Genomic DNA, 25112 nt, shown 5'->3' on the forward strand with positions numbered 1-25112 from the left:
TATTCTATCTGGCAGTGATTACATATATGCTTGGGGAAGAAGGTTGCATTTGCCAATCAATAATGACTGTGTTGGATGTGTTCTGTATTTATTTTGAAGCTCTGATGTTAGTGTGTGCGTGCTCAATCGCTCAGATGTCTTGACTCTGCAAGCCCTCTGGTGTTAGGTGCATCCCTATTTAGGGTTGTTAAGTCTCCTTTCTGAGTTGACCCTTTTATCACGTAAATGTTTTTCTTTATCCCTGGTCATAATCCTTGTTCTGCAGTCTGGGCTTCCCTGGTGGCTCAGAGGGTAAAAAGTGTCTGCCTGCAATGCGGAAGACCTGGGTTTGATCCCTGGGTTGGGAAGAGCCCCTGGAGAAGGAAATGGCAACCCACCCTGGTACTCTTGCGTGGAAAATCCCATGGACGGAGAAGCCTGGTAGGCTACAGTCCATGGGGTTGCAAAGAGTCAGACACGACTGAGTGACTTCACTTTCTTTCTAATACTTCTTGTTCTGCAGTCTACTTTCTCTGATATTAATATAGCCACTGAGTTTTCTTTTCATTAATGTTTATGAAGTATAACTTCTATCCTTTTACTTTTAACCTGTTTCTGTATTTATACTTAAAGTGTGTTTCTTTTAAACAGCATATAGTTGTATCTTTTTTTTTTTTTGGCCATGCTGGGCAGCATGCAGGTGTCTTAGTTCCCTGACCAGGGATTGAACTCGTGCCCCCTGCAGTGAAAGTGTGGAATCTTAACCACGGGGCCACCAGGAAGTCCCTGGGTTATACTTTATTATCCAGCCGCACAATCTTTGTCTTTTGGTTGGTCTTTAGGTTATTTATGTTTAACGTTATCACCATGTGGGGTCTTTGTGATGATGCCGCCCCTCACCAGTGGTAGAAACTCTGCCCTGGGTCTCCTCTCTAAGGGTGAAGCTTTCTCTTCTTTTTCCATTCCTTGGCTGCACTAGGTCTCAGCTGGTGCTCTTAGAATGACGGGGTTTCCCGCCCTGTCCCTGTGCAACAAGCTGGGGCTCTTGTTGACAGACGGAGAGGAGGATCTGGATGAGGTCTGTCTTTCCCACAAGCTGCTCCTCCCCTCCTCGGCCTCCACCTCAGGGAGGTTCTCTCCGGTCTTGAACCTGCCCTCAGACCTCCTTGTGAACATCTGGTGAGCTCGGTGGCAAAGAGCCTGCCAGTGGGTACAAATCCCCCGTGGGGAGTGTGGCTCCCAGGGGTTCTGTATTCTCCTACTAGCCTGCACCAGGCCTCTGACAGTTTGTTACATTTTTTTTTTACATTTACATTTTTTTTGTTACATTTACATTTTTAACTTAATTAATTAATTTATGGCCCTGCTGGGTCTTCCTTGCTGCGTGTGGATCTTCTCCGATGGCGGTAAGCTCTGCTTGGGCTTCTCACTGTAGTGGTTTCTCTCGTGGAGCACGGGCTCTCGGGCCTGCGGGCTTCAGTAGTTACAGCAGGCGGGCTCAGTAGCTGTGGCTCACGGGCCTAGTGTGGGATCTTCCCAGACCAGGGATCGAACCCATGTACCCTGCATTGGCAGGTGGATTCTTCACCAGTGAGCCACCTGGGAAACCCCTTCGTTACATTTTTAGATGACGTCTTTTCACCAGCTTGTGTGAGGCCTGGCGTCTCCCCCAGGAAATAATGTTTCATCCTGACTTTCCTTGGAGAAGTCTGTCTTTCCTTATAATTCAGGCCATTTGGTTGTCCTGTGACCTTTGCTGTCTGATGGGTTCTAGAATGGTTGCTATTTTATAAATTATACAGGCTTCCCTGGTAGCTCAGATGGTAAAGAAACTGCCTGCAATGCAGGAGAACCTGGGTTTGATCTCTGGGTCGGGAAGATCCCCTGGAGAAGGGAATGGCCACCCACTGCAGTGTTCTTGCCTGGAGAATCCCAGGGACAGAGGAGCCTGGTGGGCACATGGGGTTGCACAGAGTCAGACACAACTGAGCTACTCACATTTTCACTTTCCTTTGTTGTAAGGGTAGCAGCAATATTCCAGCTTTGCCCATCTTTGGGAATGTTCTGCATTACTGATTTTCATGGCCTGAGATTTGAGTTTTGCCGCTTTCTTTGGGTGTGCTGACATTCTGATTCTCCAAGTGAGTTGGCATTAAAAGCCTGGCCGGTGTCCTTGCAGAAACTTGGGGGCTGTGGCAGCCGTGGAGCCAGTGTAGCGCCTCGTGTGGGGATGGTGTCAGAGAGCGTCGCCGTGTGTGCCTGACCTCCTCCCCTTCCCGACCTGGCTGCCCCGGAATGTCCTCGGAGACCTCCCTGTGTTCCCTGGAGGACTGTGCTGGTAGGTATCCATCCTCCCGCCTGAGCCTCTCCTGGAGGGGCTGCTGCACTCAGGCCTGCCTGGCAGTCGCCGCCAGGCTGAGTTCAGGAGTGGACTCGGCTGCATTGTCGCTGCTGCTGGCTGCACGGACTCTGTGCCCCTCAGTGTGTCCACAGCTGGGGCTGGCTTCTGGGGACTTAACACTGTCAAAAAGGGGAACATGACAAGGACGTCGGTCTAAATGAAAGGTTCAGACATACAAAATCATTTTTAAAAATGCAAAAAATGGGAGGGATGATCATTTCTTCCCAGGATTTCTTGCTGTTTCTCCCTCCTTTAACTTCTCTCCATCAAAACTGTGGGGAAACATTAAAAAAATTGTTTTTCTCCTCCTTGTCTCCAAGAAGTCCCAGGGAACCATATAGATCAATTGTCCAAAATGGGGCAAGACGCCCTGCCTTATCCCCTGAAGGGCCCTATATTTATTTTTTACTCCCCTGCCCAGGAAGAGAAGGTGGGGCATTTCACGTTACCATCATCTGGAGACTGGCCCGTCCTTCATCCTCCTGAGCATCTCGAAGGCCCACACCAGCAGGTGCTCAGTGAGGACTTGATGTGGATGGTCTGTGGTGGGGTGCTCAGGTCACTCAGCTGGGTTTGCCGCACCTTATGGAGCTGAATCCCATTCATTTCCCACAGGTTACAGTAAAAGGGAATCTTTGTTCTTTGCACACACCATCCCCCATCTGAGACACAGCCAGCTCCCCATTTAGTTGACCAGCCTTTGCTCTGGTCCTGACCCTTAGGGGAGGCCCCTCTCCTGACTTCTTCCTTTCTCCAACTCCAGGTTGAAAACCATCCCTGGTTCCTGCCCCTTTGGGACCTGGAGGAGTTAGATGTTTTCTGTGTTTGATCTCAGAGTACCTTGTTGAGCAAACCACCAGCATCTGGCAGCACCTTGACCAGTGTCCCCACCTGTAACCTTCCAAAATCCTGCTGTCTCCTCTTTGCAGCAAGTGCTGTAGGCCTTGTTCCCTTTATTCCAGCCTCCTAAGGCCATTCTGTCTTCTGTGATTTTCCGATTACAGCTTCAGACGCAGGCTCTCCTCCCAGGCCCCAGCTTTCCCCTCCTCTTTCATCAGCCCTAGGCCCCACTCCAAATCTGTTTCTCCAGTTGTGTCTCATACTGTCTTCTAAGGCTTTCTTCTCTACCCTTTTCTTTTATTAGTCCCCTTATTCTCCATAGCTCCTTCCTTGTGTGTAACTTCTTGCTTTTCATTCTGGGAGGGCATGCTGTGTTAAGCTATTCCATCTAGAGTTCCATGATACTCAAATGAATTAGAAATTAACTGCCCCTGACTTCTGCTGTACCTTTAGCAGCGACAGCAATATCAACCATTTATTACATGTTTCACTCAAAACTCATAATAATTCTACAAGACAAGGATTCTTATGCTGGGCTCAGATCTTGAGATGCTGGGCTCAGATCTTGAGAGCTTGATGCTGCCAGGCATTTTTTTTTTTAAGTGCCTTGCATGTATAAAGTCAGTCCATTATTGTCTCCATATACAGGTAAGAACTTTGTAGCAGAGAGAGGATAAGCCGCCTGCCCAAGGCCATAGAGCTAGAAAGCAAGGGACTAGATCTGGCCTCACCCTAAGTGCCCTAACTTGAATACTTTGCCTCTATATAGTACAGGTCAGTCTAGCTTTCTAAAAGCATCCTGGAATTATCAATCAGTTTTTGCGGCTGTGTGGTATTATTTCATGTTCTGGCATCTTAATCTCTTTAATCCTGGGTGGGAACTAGAAATTTGTGCATTATAAATTAGCAAAAGGGTAAGTGTTACAAACACCCCTGCTTCTACTATCAGTGGTCCTCAGATAAATGCTCATGTGGATAAAAATGATCATTTCTCCCAAGTGTTTCTGTCTCCGATTTAGGCTGTTTTCCACTCCTTGGAAGTGTAAAGACCTGTTTGCAGGCTGCTTAGCATCAGGAAGCTCTCCTTCACTTCGGGGAAAGACGAGATGAGGCAGAGATGGGTGAGGTCAGCACCTCTGGGGCTTTTCGCCAGCTGTGGTTTTGAAGGATTCCAACCACAGTCCAAGGTGACAGCTAAGAGGTCTGTCATGTACGTTTGCCACTGATGGGGCAGCCGCTGCAGACGAAGACAAGATCAGCCAGGAAACAAATCTTTCATCATGTGACTATTTTCACTTGTTTCAAAGTCTAGAGTTCTGTTTGGTTTTGAAAGGATGTTTTTATGCCAAGGTCTGAGTGAAGTTCTACATTAATTTGGCCCTTCTTGTTCACCGCAGCAGTGGGTGGATCCAGTTGCCATGTACCCACATTCCATCAGATGGGATGTTGAACATTTTGTTACTACCTTTAAAATAGTGAATCAATTACTGAATATTAACATTGATTGAGTACCAGCTCTGTGCCAGTTACTGACTGGAGTTGGAAATATATAGGTAAGCCATGTCTCTCTGTCTGGAAGCGGCGTATGATATAGTAACTTAGCAGACACAGAAGCAGGTGTAGCGTCCAGTACAATAGAAGATATCCACAGCTTGCTGTGGATACTTGGCAACAATCCAGGCTGGGAACACCTCTGTTCTTGGAAGAAATGATATGGGAGCTGAAGTTTGAAAGCTGAATAAGTGTCACCTGGTGAATTAGGTGAGAAAGGAAGTTTTAGCAAAGGGAGCAGTGGATGAAAGTTTGGCAAATGATGAGCAACTTAAGAAACCCAGAGAACTGACAACAGTTTGATGTGGCTGCAGGACAGTGTCAGGAAAGAGGGATAAAAATAATGAGGCTGGACAGAGGGGGTTCCCTGGCAGTCCAGTGGTTAGGACTCAGTGTTTTCACTGCCAAGGGCCTGGGTTCAATCCCTGGTCAGGAAACTAAGATGTTGCAAGCTGCATAGCGTTGCAAAATAGACACACATACACACAAAGAGGCTGGACAAGCCAGATCCTAAGTGCCCCTGAAAGATTGGACCTGTGTTGTAGAGAGCTCTTTCTGCTGCAGTGTGGAGTAGAAATCAGAAGGGGCAGGAATGGCTGCAGGGAGGCCTGTTAAAAGAGTTTGTCAGTGACCCAAGGCAGTAGGATGCGGGGGAGAGGATTTAGCAGCTCTGGATGTGGCAAGCATGGAGAGGGGAGCATCCCAGGTGAAAGTTAGGATTCTGTTGCTGGCATCTGCGTGGGTGGGTCCCAGCTCTGGGATGGGGAGGGAGACTGGACCCAGGTACCGCTGACTGATGAGTGCCTGGAAGTGGGGAGATGACAAGAGTTGAGGGAGGGGTAGGGGAGTGTCTGGATGGATGGACATGGGCATCAGAAGAGTAGAACTTCTACACGGAGGTGAAAGAGTTGGTTGAGATGGCAGCCAGGGATGAGGAGGCTGAGGGACACGCCCTGCCGCTGGCTCTGCTTCTAATAAAGCTCCCACCCAAGAGTGGGTGGAGGAGGCTCTGCCCTGCGGGAGGGCCTGTCCTCAGGTCAGGCAAGTAGACAAACAGTGTTTTGTGGAAAATTTCTGGATGGTGAGGTCTTTGCTTATAGGTGTCTCATAGGGTGCAGTGGAGAGGGGAGGGGAGCATTGGGGACGGGTCCAGGAGATGACTCACGGAGCTGGGGGTACGACTGGGGAAGGGAGACACCGGACCAAACCAGCACAGTGTTGTGGCTGTGAAGCAATTACCCTCCAATTAAAAATAAACTGAAAAAATCATCTGGTAGGCTAATCCTTACCTATTCCCCCTTTTAGAGGGCAGAATAGAATGTGGTGATTGGAGCTCGCATGATTCATGATCATGACTTGCAAGACCCTGATTGCTCCTGATACATACATTAACTCAGTTCGGTTCAGTTCAGTCGCTCATTCGTGTCCGACTCTTTGTGACCCCATGAGTCACGGCACACCACCTTAACTAGTTAAAAAAGAGAGGGGACAGGTGATTGGAAGGGCTTAAATGATGGACAGTGGCCTAAGAGTTGAAAGAGAGGTCCTACCGGGTGGAACTGGGTGGTCTCAGGTTCCTGGGTACTTGAGCGGCAGTACAGGCTGAGGTCCCAGGTGGTGTCTGAGTCTTGGTGAAACACTTTGATGACTGTGGGACACACCAGATTGAGAGACCAGGGAAGAAGGAGGAAAATCAGCGCCACATGGAAGGGAGGGAGGAGATAAGAGAGCTGAGAAAGCAGAAGTGGGAAAACAGAGGCTCCAGTACCTAGGAAACACAGTTCCCGGACACGGGAGAGAAAAATTGAGTTGTAGTATATTGCCCAAAGACCTATTTTCACCTATCAATTTCTCTTGAGATGTGCACATGTAGCTGCAACCTGTCTAAATTACTTTGCATTTCAAGTGTTACTGGAAATTTTCCAACATTCATCTCAAAGGTACATTTAACTGTTGATATCCCATGTTTCGGAGAAGGCAATGGCACCCCACTCAGTACTCTTGCCTGGAAAATCCCATGGACGGAGGAGCCTGGTAGGCTGCAGTCCATTGGGTCTCTAAGAGTCGGACACGACTGAGCAACTTCACTGTCACTTTTCACTTTCATGTATTGGAGAAGGAAATGACAACCCACTCCAGTGTTCTTGCCTGGAGAATCCCAGGGATGGTGGAGCCTAGTGGGCTGCCGTCTATGGGGTCGCACAGAGTCGGACACAACTGAAGCAACTTAGCAGCAGCAGCAGCAGCAGCCCAGTGCTCAGTTGTGTCCAACTCTCTGCAACCTTTGGACTATAGCCCGCCAGGCTCCTCTGTCCAATGAGTTTTTCAGGCAAGAATGCTGGAGTGGCTTGCCGTTTCCTCCTCCAGGGGATCTTCCCCACTCAGGGATTGAACCCACATCTCCTAAGTCTCCTGCATTGCACACAGATTCTTTACCTTTGAGCCATCGGGGAAGCCCATATTTACCTTACCTTAAGTGAGAAACCTTTTTTTTTTTACCTTGAAAGGCTCCTCCTGAGGCTTCTATGTAGAAATTTGGGCTCAAGTGTCAGCAGACGCTGAGTGTGGCCAGGAGTCACCCTGATTGTGGCCCATCTGGGCACCGCACTTTTTTCTACCGGTCTATGTTTTTCAGTTTGACTTAAGTTGTCTGTAGAAATATGTATGACCAGAAGTGCTAGTCCTTGTTGATTTCACTTTCTTTAAGTGCTAGATAATTAGAGCAAGCCACCCAGAGACCTTAGACCCACGCAGAGAGAACCAGAGGATACATTTGTCCTTTTACTTTTTTCTTTTGGTAGCTTTCCAACCATCCAGCCCATCTCCTCTCCAGCCCCAGGCTCCCGTGAAGTCCAACAACGTCGTGACGGTCACCGGCATATCCCTGTGCCTGTTCATCATCGTGGCCACCGTGCTCATCACGCTCTGGCGGAAGCTGGGCCGCGCCCCCAAGTGCAGCACGCCCGCCCGCCACAACTCGCTGCACGGGCCGGGCTGCCGGAAGAACTCCGACGAGGAGAACATCTGTGAGCTGAGCGAGCCGCGCGGCAGCTTCTCGGATGTGGGTGAGGGACCGGCGGGGAGCCCCGGGGAGCCGGGCATCCCGCTGACCTACCGGCGGAGCGTGCCAGCGCCCCCCGATGACGAGGCCTCGGGGAGCGAGAGCTTCCAGGCCAACGCCCAGAAGATCATCCCGCCCTTGTTCAGCTACCGCCTGGCCCAGCAGCAGCTGAAGGAGATGAAGAAGAAAGGCCTGACGGAGACCACCAAGGTGTACCACGTGTCCCAGAGCCCCCTGACGGACACGGCCATCGATGCCGCCGCCGCCGCCGCCGCCGCTGCCGCCGCAGCATCCCCCGGAGGGCCCGAGAGCCCCGAGGAAGCCACGGCCGGCAAGTTCCGGATCAAGTCCCCGTTCCTGGAGCACCCCCCCGCAGTGGGCGCCGGAGACAGGCCCCCCTCCCGGCTGGACCATCCACTCTCGGCGGCCAGCTGCGCGGTCAGCCCCAGCCAGACCCTCCTCCGCAAGTCGCAGGTGAGGAGCCACTCCCGGGGGTCCCACTTCCGCAGGACGGCGAGCTTCCACGAGGCCAGGCAGGCCCGGCCGTTCCGGGAGAGGAGCCTGTCCACACTGACCCCTCGGCCGACCCCCGCCCACGGCCCCAGGGCCCGGACCTGGGACCAGGCCGGAGAACGAGGCCGGCCTCCGAGTCGAGGCGCTGCCCTGTTCCCGGAGAAGCGGGACCACGGCCCAGGGGCAGCGGGGGCCAGTGGTCCCTTAAGCCCTCTCCCCAAACCCCACTCCCTGGGACCGCCCCCAAGGAAACCGGACCTGGGGGATCGCCACGCCGGATTCGCGGGGGCAGGGGAGAGACCGGAGCCTCCCCGGGCTCGGAGGGGGCCGTCCCCCAGTCACAGGAGTGTCTCAAGGAAGCAGCCTTCGCCCCCGGCGCCCAAAGATGGTTACCAGAGGGTCAGCCCTCTGAGCCCTTCTCAGGGCAGAAAAGACAAGTGTCAGAGCTTCCCCGCCCACCCAGAGTTCGCCTTCTACGACAATACATCCTTCGGCCTCACCGAGGCAGAGCAGCGGATGCTGGATCTCCCGGGATACTTTGGGTCAAACGAAGAGGATGAAACCACAAGTACGCTGAGTGTGGAGAAGCTGGTTATCTAGACCAACATCACCCCCGAGACTTCACACAGCGGAGTCCTGGGCCCAGATCCAGGGATCGGCTGCTTACAATGTTCTGTGGACTCTTTTTAGTGTGGACTCTTTAGTACAGCAGGGCAGGATGTGGGCCAGGTGGTAACTCACAAGTGTGTACCTGTGTTTCAGTTCATAAGAAGTTATTTATCTCAAACGTCTTCCCTTCCTTAGCCTGTTTCTGTCAGCTTATCACTACTAACTGTGATAATAAAATTTAAACGAGCAAAATAGGGCTCAGTCTCTCATGTGAGTATGAAAAACGACAAGATACAGCATGTGAGTGTGAAATGCTATGAACACTTCGTTGGCAGCTTCCAACTGGAAACACATCTGAGCGTTTCAACTGTAAGAAGTGCTGGAACAAAGTAAGCTCCCTAACACAACTGTGACTTGTAATTTATTAAGTTAGAGACATTTCAGAATTTGACTCCTGCACAGGCAGTATTGAATAGGTTTTGTATTTGGCTGATTCTCATTGATGACTATTTCTAGGCTACCTAGAAATAATGATACCATAGATATTCCAGAATAGCTTTCAGGTGAGAATTGGGTGATGTCTGAGCCTCCCTGGTGGCTCAGACTGTAAAGAATCTGCCTGCAATTCAGGAGACCCGGGTTCAGTCTCTGGTTTGGGAAGATCCCTTGGAGAAGGCATGGCAACCCACTCCAGTATTCTTGCCTGGAGAATCCCATGGACAGAGGAGCCTGGAGGGCTGCAGTCCATAGGGGTGCAGATTGGACACAACTGAGCAACTTAGCACACATGTTGTCACTCAGTCATGTCTGACTCTTTGTCACCCCATAGACTGTGGCCACCAGGCTTCTCTGTCCATAGAACTTAGCAGGCAGAAAGGCTGGAGTGGGTTGCCTTTTCTTACTCCAGGGGATCTTCCCAACCCAGGGATCGAACCCATGTCTTTTGTGTCTCTTGCACTGGCAGACAGGTTCTTAACCACTAGTGCCACCTGGAAAGATAGTTTTTATAGGGGTGGGTAATTTCATAAGCTAAGAAGTAGAAGGATTTTTCCAGCTATTTTGGGAAAGAGGTGGGGATTTCCAGAAATTGGGCCATCACCTGCTTTTTGATCTTTATGATCAGCCTTGGAACTGTCATGATGCCTGTGAGTGTGTCATTTAGCATGCTGATGTGTTACAATGAGCATACACTGAGGCTCAAAGTCTAGTGGAACTGGACTTGTCTGCCATCTTGGACCTATTTGGTTCTAATCAGTTTATATCCCGTCCTCGGAGTGTGTCATTCTTTTAAATTCTGTGCTTGCCCCCTTCCCTCCTGTTTGAGAAGAACCTAGAGGTTGGGCTCCGTCCCTGGAGGTCTATCATCAATCAGGTGCCATGTGGGCACTGCAATCTGCTGTACTTCCTCTCAGACCTTGAACTTGACGCCTTATCTGCATACACTTGAGTGACTGCACTTTCTTCTTTGTTCATCTTGACCTTTGTTAGCTGCCGCACCTACCCTGCCTTTTAGACTCTGTTTTCCTTCTTCCTTTTAGAGTTTATCAGGTTGTCAGCCTGCTGGCGAGGTTTCAGGGACCATTGGAGAGAGTGCAATTAGATGGGGAAAAGGAAAAGTCACAAATGCGATTACTGTACCTTAAGTTTATTTTGTCGCAGTACCACTTCATTTGTTCCATTATTAATGAGAACCAAAATATATTTCCTTTTGGAAATGCTTTAATAATAGCTATCTACCTTTCAGGAATAAGAGAAACCGATTATTCAGTGGTATCTGACAGCTGATGGGAGGAGGAGGAAACCAGACTTCTTAATCTCCCCTTTCATTGTCCTACTGGAAAGCTCTGTTCTCTTTCCGAGTTCACAGGATTATGTGCCAGCCTTTAACAGAGGGTGCGCTTGCTTCTTCTGGACTTCACGATGGATTTCCAAAAAATTGTTTTCTTCTGACTGAGATAAAAGCAGCTACGGGGAAGGTGAAAATTAGAGAAAAACACTGTGAATGGAAAGATTTTCTGTCAACTTATGTCTTTCCCCTGTATATCATGCATCTAAATTAATGTCACAGGGAGTTAATATCACAGTGAGTTGATAACAACATGTAATATATTCACCTACCACCTAGCCCAGTTTTCTGTGGGTCAGTCTCTACATTTCAGAATTAAGCTAATTTGGCCTCTGTCTGAAAAAGAGAAAAATGGATGTTTCAGCACTGTCTTTGATGGAGAAGTGGTTAACTTCCTTAGAAATAATCTCCTGTTCCTCACCACAGCGTCCCTAGGTCCTAGCCCCAGTGGCTGCCGTGGAGTAGGAGCTCCATAAAGATTTGTTGAATAAATGACCAGCTATTCAAAAGCCCTCAAACTGTATTTGTGGTTGAATTGGGACAATTCTTACAACACTTTAAATCTTAAACCATTCTGAATGGGATGGGTTCCTGTGAGATATTGTGGGTTTTTTTATTTTTTGGAAGCATCCCAAAATGAAGAAATCCTTAACTTTTCCGGATAAGGCTTTGGCAAAGAGATGAAGGCATCCGTAGAGCGTTTTGCAGTGTCTGTGCAAGTAAGTAAGTATTGAGTGTATATGAGAGAGTGGCTTCCACGTGGACAGGGTGCCCTGTCTTCCTAGCAAGTCTTCTTTTCACCCCACTGCCTGGAGTCCACACCATCTCATTTGGTCAACTGCTGCCCAGATGTGACTTCTAAAGGGGATTTATTTCATAGAACCAAGAACACTCAGTGTGCCAAGCCCTTGCTACTACTGCCCAAATGATGACCTATGCTTCCTCCCAATTTTCTCTCCTCGAGGTCTGTTCCACTCCAACCTGACCCACAAAATATCAAACTGCTGTTTTACTACTTTTATGATTTTTTTTCATTTTATTCTAGATACATAACTTGTAAAAATTGTACAATTTTTAGTCTGGGGAGTTTATGAGTCATTTTTATACACAGATGACAGTGTATTTTAAACATATCGTATTATGTAAGGGCTTGTTTCTCCAGGTCATACCAGTTGAGTCATGATTTGTACAAAAAGAAGTATTTGGCATAGTCAAAAGCACACAGGTTTAATTCTGGCCCCTCCCTTTCCAGCTGTGTGATCTTAGGTAAGTCACTTAATCACATGAGCCTCTTTTTTTCCCCATTGTAAAATGGAAATGTTCATCCCTGGTTCAAGATGGGGACTTCAGCATATATATTTATTTCCTCACCCTCCTAGGATTCGAATATAAAACATACAATACCAAAAGCAGTTGAGAGAACAAGAGATGAAGTGATTTCCATGGATTTCTAGAGGACAAAGTACATGGAAGAACACAAAATGGAAGAAGCTCTAGCCCAGGATGTGTTTAGAGGGTCTTGCAGAAGATGAGGGCCCTACCTCTGTGCTAGCCCCTCACTGAGGCTGGGGACTCAGAAAAATCATGGGAGTGAAGAGAAGATGGAAGAATAGTGAAGATCTCTATACGAAACGGTCATCCTCCATTCCTACTCTTCAGCACTGGTGCCAAGAACTCCCAGCAACTGGATGTTCAACCACAGACCAAACCAAAACCAACCAACCAACCAATGACCAGAGGGGAGTTTTATAAAGACAGCAAAGCCTGTTTCCAAGGAAACTTGAACAGCGGTAGTTGTCGTTGGTAACCTGGCACAAAGCCCCCTCATTCCAGCGTTTGAGAAGCCTCAGCACTCAGATCTCGGACTGTTCACCCTCAGCTGAAGCCTGCCACTCAGCACGCCCTGCACAGGTACTTGGTGTCCTAGTCGGCCTTTCTCCTCGCTCATTCATAAGAAGAGCCTGACAACTACTGGGTTCATGAAACGTTTGAGAACAGTATGGCAAAGAAAGGTCTTTAAAAAGAGAAACACCGACCCCAGAAGAAATGTATAATTCAGGGAATAAGAAGAATCAAAGAAAAGCCCTACAAAATGATTTCCTTATGACTAAAGAGATGTGAAATGACGTTACATCTGTTCAACAAAAGCATGATGCTCCGAAAAGGAAGAGTCAGAAAATGAGAAGGAGCCCTTGGGAAAGGAACTCGAGCTCAACAGCTAGACCAGTGGATGAATGAAACAAGTACAGCAAATGTTAACAGTTGTTGAAGTCTCCTGGTGGATGTATGTGTTATTGTACTATTTTTTTTCCAGTTCTGGATACTTGGGAATTTCATTAATAAAACTTTGAAATAGCAAAATTAAAAAAAGGTAATAGTTTCACATAAAGATGCGCTGTCTTGCTGTTGACACTTAGTAGCTGTATGATAGGACTTCCCAGGTGGCTCAGTGGTAAACAATATGTCTGCCAATGCAGGCGACACAGGTTCAATTCCCTAGGTCAGGAAAATGCCCTGAAAGAGGAAATGGTAACTCACTCCAGTATTCTTGCTTAGAGAATTTCCATGGACAAGAGGAGCTTGATGGGTGGCAAAGAGTCACACACACAGCTGTATGACAGCAGTGATGCCAAGGGAAGAAGGTTCTTGGGGAGGGAAGGGGAACTGGGCAACGCTTGATTCTACCCGGATCCTCCATGGCACCCCCATGACGCCTCCCCAGAAGCATAAGAACAGCATGTTTTGGAACCAACCTAAATACTAGATTTTGGCTCCTAAAGCCCACCCACCAAAAGCTGTGTAACCTGGGTGAAGTACTTAATTTATCCATGGACCTAGTGTTGAGCAAATCTGAAGAGTGAAGAGGAAAGGATGTCTTCTTAGATTTCTGGCCAGCATGACATCTCAGGAAGAGGAGGTATAAGAATCCAAAGGGGGCTGGGAATCATTTCAGGACACAGGACTCACAGAGGAAAAAATGAATGACCTTCTGTAAAAGTGGTGTAGGGACTCCGAGTCATCTAATTTTAACAAAACAAGATGTCTGCCTGTATCCCAAGCTGATGAAGAGGAATGAAGCAATTATGTTTCTTTTTCAAATGATAGCTTATATTGCTTTATTTGTAAGGAGAGATTCTTTTAAAGCAGTCCTTTGGGGTAAAGTTCAGAAACAGCAAAAACTGCTATGAAGTGTTGTATATTATTAGCTATACTTTTAATTGTGTATTTATATGATGATGTGGAGGAGGAAATGGCAATCCATTCCAGTATTCTGGCTGGGAAGATCCCATAGACGGAGGAGCCTGGAGGGCTACAGTACATGGAATCGCAAACAGTCGGACATGACTTAGCAACTAAACAAAATGTGCGCTAAAGTTAAGTTTTCAAGTGCATGCATTTGAACTGATAAATTTATATCAGTCAGTGTATAATAGTAAGACACAGCTTGATGTGTGTTGGCAATGGTTGAGGGAGACAAGTGGCAGGAGATGTAAGCACAGGATGGGAACTCACCCCAGCAGCGGAGGTGGCATCGGAGTAGAGGTGGGCAGTGATAGATGAGTCTCGAAGCTGGAGTGCTGCAGAAACAGTAGGCTTGACAGGGCAGCTGGGCAGTGGAGCCATCTGGGATCCCCAGGGAAGGAGCAAATGTAGGATGAGGGAGGTTGGACGTCCAATAATAACACTAGGAGAAAATCCCACTCGTAACAGTTACAAGATGGCCCTGATTAAATTTCCAGGCTTTCATAATAGATTATCCCTGACCGTCACCATAACCCTGTAAGATATGATTGTTATTTTTGGTTGGGTCTGGTCAGAAGAAAGACAAATAGTACAGGAAGATTTACAACAGGAGGCAATGGTTCCTTTTAATTCCATAGCCTCAGTTCCACTTTGCAAGGGCGCCAATGCTGAAGCTCTCCAACTGTGTTAAAATGATGGAGCTGCTATTTTATGACATTGCTTACTGACTCTTGTTGCTAAAGATTCATCTTCATATCACCCCTGTACACATGATTGTTACATCACTATTTTTAGCTCTGTTGTTCACTTTTGCAACTTTAATTTCCTTAAACTTTTGTTTTTTCTTCTCCTAAATATAGACAACATCTCTTGGCTATTTCATGAGAAGAGGGTATTTGAGCTCCTGACTTCTAGACTCTCCACCTGTCCTTCCGCCTCCAAACTTTTCATCAAGCTGTGCTCTAACTGTTAGATTTCTGTGGCTGAGGATATTTGCATTCTAGTCTGTAAGCACAGTTAAGTCTTATAAAATTTGTCCTCAGGTGAGAGTCTCGTAACCTCTACTGTCAGGTCTAGTCTGACAGTAACCAATAAACAGCATGAAGGCTAATTTGTTGATGATAGAAATTCATTGCAGAGACAAGAAGTACGTTTCCTGCTCTGTAAAGTATTACAACCCTATGCTTCTCAATTGCTCAAAATCAAGGTTAAATTTTTTTTTTCTTTTCCTAGTATTTTCTTGTTGAAAGAGGACATCTGTACCTTCTTCCCATTCTATCTATTGCTTGGGATAATTTTTTTTCCTTTTTGAAGTCCATTGATGTCCTCTTCTAACTTGATTCATATTTGTACTGGGACTTTTGTCTAGAGTCTTTAAAAGAAATTCTAGTTGCTTTTCTTCTTTCCAGACATCCTCTGAGTGTAATGCATGTGTAAGTTCTTTTGATTCTATATCTTATGAAACCCCTTTCTTTCCTGGAGCCCTTCTCCTGGCTCAACTATGAACTGGTGGCTCATCCACTCAAACGGCAGATGATCTTGGTCACGTTCTGCTGATGGAGCAGGTGCTCAAATAACTTCTCAAGAAAAGGTCTATGGCAAGGAAGCTTTCTGAGTATTTGCACGACTAAAAAAATCTTCATTTTGCCTTCACAAATAATTTGACTAGGTATGGGTTTTCCAGATTGAAAACCAGTTTTGCCCCTGAATTCTGAAGCTATTAGAATAGTGTAGCTGCTAGTGTAGCTAATGAGAAATCAAATGCCACTATTAACCTTGTTTCTTGCTGTTGTTCAGTCGTTAAATTCTGTCCAATTCTTGCAACTCCCTGGACTGTAACTTGCCAGGCTCCTCTGTCCGTGGGTTGTCATTTCCTAATCCAGGGGATCTTCCTGACCCAGGGATTGAGTCTTCTGCGTTGGCAGGCAGATTATTTACCACTGAGCCACCGGGGAAGCCCCTTCTTTCTTGTAGAAGTTGATTTTTCCCAGTCCCAGGAAACCTCTCCTGTATAACCTCCTTAATATCTTCCAAATGACATGTGGCTTTTCCCATTCCCCCTAATTAAAACTCAGGAGGCCCTTTTTAATGGAAAGCATGTCTCTTTAGTTCTGAAAATTTTTCTTTGTGATGTATCTTTGGTGTCTTTCTCCCCTCAGTCTTCTCTATTCTTCCTGGAATTGTTATTTCTCTCTTATTGGACCCCTTGGATTGATTTTGTGTGTGTGTCTGTTTCATACTTTCATGTTTTACATATTTTTGCTCCAACTGGGAAATTTCTTCTATTTATTAGGTTGGACCATATGAAATTGTAATAGAAAATAGTTGACTATAAATAACTTCTATAGTTCAATCCTGTGTGTGTGTGTTACTGAACAATTTAAAAATACGTTGCAGGGAATTCCCTGGAAGTCCAGTGGTCAGGATTCCACACTTCTACTGCAGGGGACAGGGGTTCCATCCCTAATCTTGGGGAACTAAGTTCCCACAAACGCTAAGGTGTGACCAAGAAAGGAAAAGGAAAAATAATATGTTGCAGATACACATGACCCTTTAAAATGTATCTACTAACAATAAAGACATTCTTCTACAAAACCCATATTATTATCACACCTAAGAAAACAAGACCCTGATGCTGGGAAAGATTGAAGGCATGAGGAGAAGGGGACAACAGAGGATGAGATGGTTGGATGGCATCACTGACTCAATGGACATGAGTTCGAGCAAATTCCGGGAGATGGTGAAGGACAGAGAAGCCTGGTGTGCTGCAGTCCGTGGGGTTGCAGAGTCAGACACTGAGCAACTGAACAACAAAGAAAACAATTCCCCCAAATAATATCCAGTCCATGTCAGATTTCCCCAGTTGTCCCCTAAAAGTCTTTTTCTGACTCAGAATCTGGTTGAGGTTCTTGCTTTGCATTTGATTATGTTTTCTTGTGTCCTGGATTGTTCCTCCACATACATAAAAAAATGACACTGACTGCCAGTTGTCCTGTCAAATGTAGATTTGTCTGATTGCCTGCTGACAGTGGTAATGTGTGCCTCTTTCTCTGTATTTGTAGTAACCAGGAAGTCATGTCTAAAGCCCTGCTTGGATCCATTTGAAGACTCCTAGGGAGCTGGGGTGTTCTGTGTCCCATCACAGCAGGAGGCACAGGTGTCCCATAATTAGTGATGCTGAAACACTCAGTGAAAGTGGTGATGGCCACCTTCCCTCTCCATAAACTCATGGGGTTTTAAAAAGTCAATATTTTATAATCATTTATCCCTTTCTCACTCTCCCTCCCTGCCAAATATACAGCTGCCTGGGAGAATTTCTAAACCTGTGTTCCCACAGTACTTTGCTCATAAACCAGTTTTGCATTCATCTCATTGCTTTATGGTTATTCATATGCTATTGTTCCCAACAGCATGTGAGAGCTGGGGGCAGGGATGGGATACACTATTCCTCTGTGTCTCAAGCAGCACCTGAAGCACTCGAAGGGGGAAGGCTCATTGTCTCTGGAGTCTTGGCCTGCCAAGTTCCCCAACTGCGTGAACTTGTATATGGACTTCACCGCTATGGACTTCAGGTTTCTTATCCAAAAAGGAAGAACCATCTCTTCTTGCTAGACTGTTGATGGTATTGAGTGAGATGTTGTGAGTGAAGGACCCCGGCGTGTGGTCCAGCCATCTTCCAAGCTCTTGGTGTCCCTTGGCCACCATTTGACTTGTCCCAAGATTCAACTCCTATGTCCTCCCATGACATCAACTCTTTTGATAGCCTTGACATATGTGAAAGTATAATTTTAGTCACTCAGTTGTGTCTGACCCTTTGCGACCCCATGGACTATAAATATAGCCCACTGGTTTCTCTGTCCGTAGAATTCTCCAAGCAAGAATACTGGAGTGGGTAGGCATTCCATTCTCTGGGGGATCTTCTTCCTGACCCAGGGATCAAAACTCAGGTCTCCTGCATTGGCAGGCGGATTCGATATATGAGCCAGGAAAGCATGAAAGAGATCCTATTTCTTTATTACCTTGTCCCAACCAGGCAACTCCCATCATGATGATCCCTGTGCTCTTTCTGTTGGAAATAGGTGTTCTTGCTTCTTAATTCAGAGCTAAAATGGAGTTAATGGAGAGAGTGAGATGGAAACACCCAATTTCACAACTCTGGGGCACAACATGCCCACTGTCTACACCGTGAACCAAGTCCTCAGGAGCTGTGCAACCTCGAAGCCCTGCTTCCTGGTCTCCAACTACAAACTATCTGCTTCCAAACCCTTCTCAGTTTACATTTTTGCTGTCCCTTCTACCTGTGCTAAGGATCGCATGCCTTCTCTGATCCCACTGGGCTTCTTGGAGGAGTTATCTATGCTATTTCTTCCCTTTTATCAGCTCTTTTCTTCTCTCCCTGCCCCACTCCCTCTTCAGTTCATTGCATCTGGCTTTTACCTCCAGTAGACTGAAACTGAGATCCAGTAAAAAATCACTCTAATTTCAAGATCTTTGCCCTTGCTCACTGGAACTTTATAATCATTATTTTACATTGCATCCCAACAAGTCTATTGTGACAACCAGTGTATACATTTTACCATTCTAAAATCTCTGTATTTTGTTTGCTTTTGTAGGGCATTTATAATTCCATTTATCCATTTTGTGTTCACCAGAGTCATAGGTGGTCGTGTTAGATCACAAACTCCAGCAGGGCATAAAGCCTTGCAATGCTTGAGCAGAGGGCCTGGTGCATCGTTTCTACTGGCTGGGGTGACTTAAGCAGAGTTCAGAACAACTTTCAAGCAAGCTCAGAAAGGGAAAGATTAGGAATTCCTCTGGTGGTACAGTGGCTAAGACTCTGCGCTGCCAATGCAGGGGGCCAGGGTTTGGTCGCTGGCCAGGGAGCTAGATCCTACATGCCCCAACTAAGAGTTCGTATGCTAAAGTTCATCTGCCGCAACTTAAGACCTGGTGCAGCCAGATAAATAAAATAAATATTTAAAAAAACAAAAGAAATGACAAGATTAGAAGCAGATTTGCTGTGATTCTACTTATAAATAACAACAACAAAACATTTTGCTGCTGATAACTGGAAGGTGCCTGTTTATTTAAAGGAATAAGAAACTGATGACATGACTTGCTAATCTTGCCTAATCTAAATCCTTGGAGTAAAATAGGGGCTGAAAAGTAGGAAAACCTGCCTAGATGCATGTGTGGTGTGTGGTTCTGCTCAGGGTAGGTGCTCTACAAATTCCTGTTGAATGAGTCCAGTTACTCTGCCGGATAAGGCTTGAATGAGCTCCCAGGAGCAGCTGGCCACACGTCCTTTAATAATGTCTTCCTGCTGACAGCTGCAAGACGTATTAGCATACTGGCTAGATGATGGAGGAGGAGAAAGGCCAAACCTGAGTAAGCATCTAGGAATTTAGTACTCAAAGTTTAGCAAAGCACTGCGTATGACTACAAGACTGAATGTCGGTTAATGCCCACTTCATCCTGTTAAGGTATACCCATTAAAGAACAAAAGCAGGGCTTCCCTGGTGGTCCAGTGGCTAAGAATTCGCCTTGGACACAGGTTCAGTCCCTGGTCCGAGAACATCCCACGTGTCACAAGACAAGCAAGTCTGTGTGCCACAGCTACTGAGCCCATGTACCCTAGAGCCCCGCGCTCTGCAACAAGAGGAGCCACCACGTTGAGAAGCCTGTGAACCGCAACTAGAGCAGCCCCTGCTCGCCACAACTAGAGAAAGCCTGAGTGCAGCAACAACAACCCAGTACAGCCATAAATAAATAAAAAATGTTTTTGAAAAGTTGATGTCTGCTTGCCTGAGATTTGGCGTTAGCCTACAGGTGAGTTTTGGACAAAAATGTTTGAATTAGAATCTTTTTTTTTTTTTTTGATGGGGCCGATACAGTCCAGTTTTCTAGTTTCTAATACTCCCTGTGATCTTGCTTCACTCATTTACAGACTGCAGAACACTCCTGAAGGCAGGAAACCCAGGCTTACAGGAAGCAGAAACCAGAGAGGGACCTCTGGGCGTCAAACTGGCCTAAAATTAGAATTTAGTCTTCAACATTGGTTTAGCCGAGATTTCAGAACTTACGGGCATTGTGTCTTTATCTCATTTCTCTTAAGAGCTTTGTTGACTGCTACAACCTATGGAAACAGTTTACAAAGAAGGGCTTGTTATGAGTGATTTCCCAGAAGACCCTACAGAGACGTGTTTTTTTCCCAGTAATGAAGATGCACTTATTGTGTGTTTTCTATTAATAGGTAGCTGCATAGGTGTATGCTGTCTTATTGAATTTGTGTGGCCGTGGAAGGCTCAGAGGACAAGCACTTGCTCAAGGGGACACAACCATCGTCCAGGCCAGGAACAATCTCCTGGGCCAAATACCATGTCCTTTCCACAGGTCCCTGAGGCAGCCCATGATTTCCCATCATTCTGGGGGACACTGAAAAGTGGAAGTTGGTGATGGGCGGGGAAGCCTGGCACGCTGCAATCCATGGGGTCACAAAGACACCACTGAGCGGCTGAACTGACTGAAGAGCAGAAGAGTAATTTTATAATCTATACGTGATCAGCAGTGCAAGAGCCCCAGCGCTGCTCCCAGGAGGTCACCAGCTGTTTCAGTCCAGCCATCGCTGAGTCCAGATGCTCCAAACCTCCGAGCACAGACCCTGCAGTTAATGTTTTCCAACTGAAATTTCTTTGTTCAAGAACATGCAGGCAGAGCAGTATTTTATGGAGGTTGGACTTCGGCTATTTTGAGCCATGCTGTATTAAAACACAATTCGTCTGAGGCATTTGTGCTATGTTCTCAATCAGTTGTGTGACCCCTTTGGGTTTTAGCATGACAGAAAAAAAAAAATTATTTTATTATTTTTTTAAAGATTTTCTTTTTTTTGATGTGACCATTTTTGGAGTCTTTATTCAACGTGTTAGAATATTGTTCCTGTTTCATGTTTTGTTGTTTTGGCTGAGAGGCGTATGGACTCTTAGCTCCCCAGCAAGGGATGGAATCTGCATCCCCTGCGTTGGAAGGCGAAGTCCCAAACACTGGACCACCCGGGAAGTCCCAGGAAAAAAATTTAAATTTCTAGTCTGAGCTATTGCAGGAAAGACTTCTTCTAAAATAGGAGGGGTAGCAGGAACTTCTATGGGTTCCTTGCTCACTGTCGTGAAAAAAAAAAGTTATGACAAGGATGTTTGTTTGACCTGCCTTAAAAAAAACCCAATTGATTCTGATGTTTAAAGAGGTGAGAGTCATGAATAATGAATGTTTGAAATTCACATGGGTCAAAAGAATAGTCATTATGAGTAATTTTAACTTAATTTCCATATATTTAATATCTGGTTTAAGACTCAAGGAAGCTTTGGAAGAAGAGAAAAGATATCCAAGGTCCCTAACACTGCTTTTCATTTTGGGGTGTTCCTTTCCAGCCTCTAATAACATCAGGAAGTGATTAGTGGATGGGATACAGGATATACTTTTGGTGCTAGGGTGACCTATCCAAAGTTCTATTACCTAGTTTAAGCTTTATGACCCATCCCATAAGAAACAACTTAAGTGAAAGAGGAGGCTTTCCCCCATTTAAAAACAATCTTAAAGCACAAAATTTACTTTCATGGAATTTGGCTGTTTTCTAGAGTTTAAAAGGGTGTGGTAGCTATAAAAACAGCTGCTTATTAACTGTAGGCAGAAGTTATACAAGCTTGGCAAAGCAGAAATTCTGAGTATTTTTTAAAAAGCTAAGCAAGTAGTCATGTACGGATGTGAGAGTTGGACCATAAAGAACATGAACACCGAATTGTCGGTTTTAAATTGTGGTGCTGGAGAAGCTCTTGAGAGTCCGTTGGACTGCAAGGAGACCAAAGCAGTTAATCCTAAAGGAAATCAACCCTGAATATTCACTGGAAGGACTGATGCTGAAGCTGAAGCTCCAATACTTTGGCCACCTGATGTGAAGAGCCAGCTCACTGGAAAAGACCCCGATGCTGGGAAAGATTGAGGGCAAGAGGAGAAGGGGGCACCAGAGGATGAGATGGTTGGATGTCAGTACTGACTCAATGGACATGAGTTTGAGCAAACTCCAGGAGATAGTGATGGACAGGGAAGCTTGGCGTGCTGCAGTTCATGGGGCGGCAAAGAGTCAGACGTGACTGAGCAACTGACCAACAACAAAGCTGGAAAAAAACCCCAGCAGCAGCAGTACTAGGGAACGTTTGAGTTTGGGAGGGGCTGGAAACCCTCCCGAGGCAGTGTTTGGCAGCAATGGGCCAGTGGCTGGAGATAAGAATGGAGGACAGGACGGAGGTGCTAGGCCAAGTTGAAATTAATGAAATTAGCTTGAAATGCTTGAAATTAGCATGTAGAGTTACACTTCTATGAAAAAGTAGCTGCAAAGTGATATACTATATATACTTAGATTTCCAGAATGTTAAAGAAATAACCTGCCAGTGTTTGTACCAAAGATCGATACCACTCTTTTTATATCTAAATGTTAGAGCTCAGTGGGTATAACTTGGACATTTAAAGGTTAAGTCCAAAGAGGCTTGTCTGCTTGGGATTTGCTGCAGAGACCAGTGTTTGACTCTAACACAGTTGATATCTGTTGGGAGCTTGCAACTTATGAGACATTGGTAAAGGCACTTACATGTGTTAAATAATTTAATCTTTACATCAACCTTGTCAGGTACGTGTTTTCAGACAAGGACACTGAGACCCAGGGAGGGTCAAGAGCTCATCCAAGTTCACACTGGGAAAATGATGGAATCAAGCTAGTACTCCAGCCATTTCCTCCAGAGCTCTCACTGGTAATCAGGGTTAGATCTGCCTCTCTGATGCATGGCTTTTAGAGTGGTGACTCAGGGATGCTTACCCCTAAAAGGACTCACAGCAAAGTTATTCACAGAATCCCTTCCTAGGGGCTTCCCCGGTGGCACTAGTCATAAAGAACCTGCCTGACTGAAGGAGACATAAGATATGCGGGTTTGATCCCTGGGTTGGGATGATCCCCTGGAGGAGGGCATGGTAACCCACTTCAGTTCTTGCCTGGAGAATCCCATGCACAGAGGAGCCTGGCGGAGTTGGACACAACTGAAGCGACTTAGCACACACACACATTCTCTCCTAACAGATTCACGACCAACATTAGCATGGTGCGTGACCCAGTTCATTCACTAAGATGCCTTCTTCAGTCTGACTTTGTGTGGGGTACAGTCTGATTCCCACCTGCTCAATCCTCGGACTGTGTCTGCTGGCTCCCTGGGATGTTCCAGCCAGCAAGATTAGTGTGAACATTAGCTTACCCATTGGATTTGTTTTCTAGTCCTTTCTGGTCCTCTTACTACTTTTATCCCAGTCTCAATTTAGTTCAGTCGCTTGGTCATGTCTGACTCTTTTTGACCCCATGGACTGTAGCTCACCAGGCCTCACTGTCTATCACCAACTCCCGGAGTTTGCTCAGACTCGTGTCCATGGAGTTAGTGATGCCGTCCAACCATCTCATCCTCTGTCGTCCCCTTCTCCTCCTGCCTTCAATCTTTCCTGACATCAGGGTCTTTTCCAGTGTGTCGGTTCTTCACATCAGGTGGCCAAAGTATTGGAGTTTCAGTTTTAGCATCAGTCCTTCCAGTGAAAATATTAAGACTGATTGGATGGACTTTAGGATGGACTGGTTGGATCTCCTTGCAGTTCAAGGGACTCTCAAGAGTCTTATCCATTCAAAAGCATCAATTCTTCAGTGCTCAACGTTATAGTCCAACTCTCACATCCATACATGACTACTGGAAAAACCATAGCTTTGACTAGATGGACCTTTGTTGGCAAAGTAATGTCTCTGCTTTTTAATATGCTGCCTAGGTTCGCCATAGCTTTTCTTCCAAGGAGCAAGTGTCTTAATTTCATGGCTGCAGTCACCATCTGCAGTGATTTTGGAGCCCATCTAGCTTTTAAAATTATGTTTTCTGTTGTAACATATTTACAGTTTTTGGTAGCAGCATTTTTAGATACTCTATCCTGGAAAAAGTGACGGAATGTTTACTCCTCGATATTTTCCCTCAATTATCTGACATGCTCTTCTCTAATATTACTGTGAAACAGCTTGGATTCATCAAGATATAAATACATTACCCCAACAGCAAAATGAATTCAGGCCAGAAAGGAATGGTGGGTGTTATGGCTTTGCAGAGGCACGCATTAATTAGAGCAATGCCTCTCAACATTGTCTGGGAATTATAATCTTCTAGAGAATAACTTAAAATGCAAATCCCCACCCCCAGCCTCCTTGAGGCCAAGGTTCAGTAGCCCTAGGGTGGAACTCAGAATTCACATTTAAAATAATCCCGTCCAAATGCTTCTGATACAAGTGGACAGTTGATCCACTTTTGAAAAACATGATACTAGCAGAAGGTTGGGGAAAGCATATTAATATGGAGAGAGAAGCATAGCAATCACATCCACGCACGTTGGGAGATGCTTCTTCTTTGGGAGGAAAGAGCATAGACTTTGTCACCAGATTGACTAATTTGAATATTGTTCCATTATAATTATTAATATCTATCCGACCTTGAGTAGGAATTGTAACCATGCTTGTACCTTGGTTTCCTTATGTTCAGTTCAGTTCAGTCACTCAGTTGTGTCCGACTCTTTGTGACCCCATGGACTGCAGCACTCCAGGCCTCCCTGTCCATCACCAACTCCCAGAGTTTACTCACACTCATGTCGATTGAGTCAGTGATGCCATCCAATCATCTCATCCCCTGTCGTCCCCTTCTCCTTCAGCCTTCTATCTTTCCCAGTATCACGGTCCTCTCAAATGAGTCAGTTCTTCACATCAGGTGGCTAAAGTATTGGAGTTTCAGCTTCAGCATCAGTCCTTCCAGTGAATATTCAGGACTGATTTCCTTTAGGATGGACTCGTTGGATCTCCTTGCAGTCCAAGGGACTCTCAAGAGTCTTCTCCAACACCACACTCCAAAAGCATCAATTCTTCGGCACTCATCTTTCTTCACAGTCCAACACTCACATCCATACATGACCACTGGAAAAACCATAGCCTTGACTAGACAGGCCTTTGTTGGTAA

General features: G+C 46.1%; 2 protein-coding genes and 1 non-coding gene across 5 annotated transcripts in view; all 3 read left to right on the forward strand.

Moving 5' to 3' along the window:
• Window positions 1-11868, forward strand: part of THSD1 (thrombospondin type 1 domain containing 1) — a 30462-nt gene extending 18594 nt beyond the window's left edge. For 2 of the 3 annotated variants that reach the window (XM_040267012.1, XM_040267013.1), the window contains 3 exons: window positions 2159-2317; window positions 7573-9343; window positions 10699-11868. In XM_040267012.1, coding sequence (XP_040122946.1) covers window positions 2159-2317; window positions 7573-8945 — 1532 coding nt within the window. In that variant the 3' untranslated portion in view covers window positions 8946-9343; window positions 10699-11868. The remainder of the gene's footprint in view (window positions 1-2158; window positions 2318-7572; window positions 9344-10698) is intronic. The other variant, XM_040267014.1, reaches the window with a different exon arrangement.
• On the forward strand, window positions 6038-6152 carry LOC120883428. Its single transcript, XR_005725784.1, has one exon. It is a non-coding gene; the product is annotated as a U8 small nucleolar RNA (small nucleolar RNA).
• Window positions 11869-14518: 2650 nt separating the features above from the next.
• Window positions 14519-25112, forward strand: part of LOC120882899 (phosphatidylinositol 3,4,5-trisphosphate 3-phosphatase TPTE2-like) — a 91735-nt gene continuing 81141 nt past the window's right edge. Inside the window, exon 1 of the mRNA XM_040266716.1 lies at window positions 14519-14580. Coding sequence (XP_040122650.1) covers window positions 14519-14580 — 62 coding nt within the window. The remainder of the gene's footprint in view (window positions 14581-25112) is intronic.

This window comes from Oryx dammah, unplaced genomic scaffold (genome assembly GCF_014754425.2).
Source record: "Oryx dammah isolate SB20612 unplaced genomic scaffold, SCBI_Odam_1.1 HiC_scaffold_24, whole genome shotgun sequence".
NCBI lineage: Eukaryota > Metazoa > Chordata > Mammalia > Artiodactyla > Bovidae > Oryx > Oryx dammah.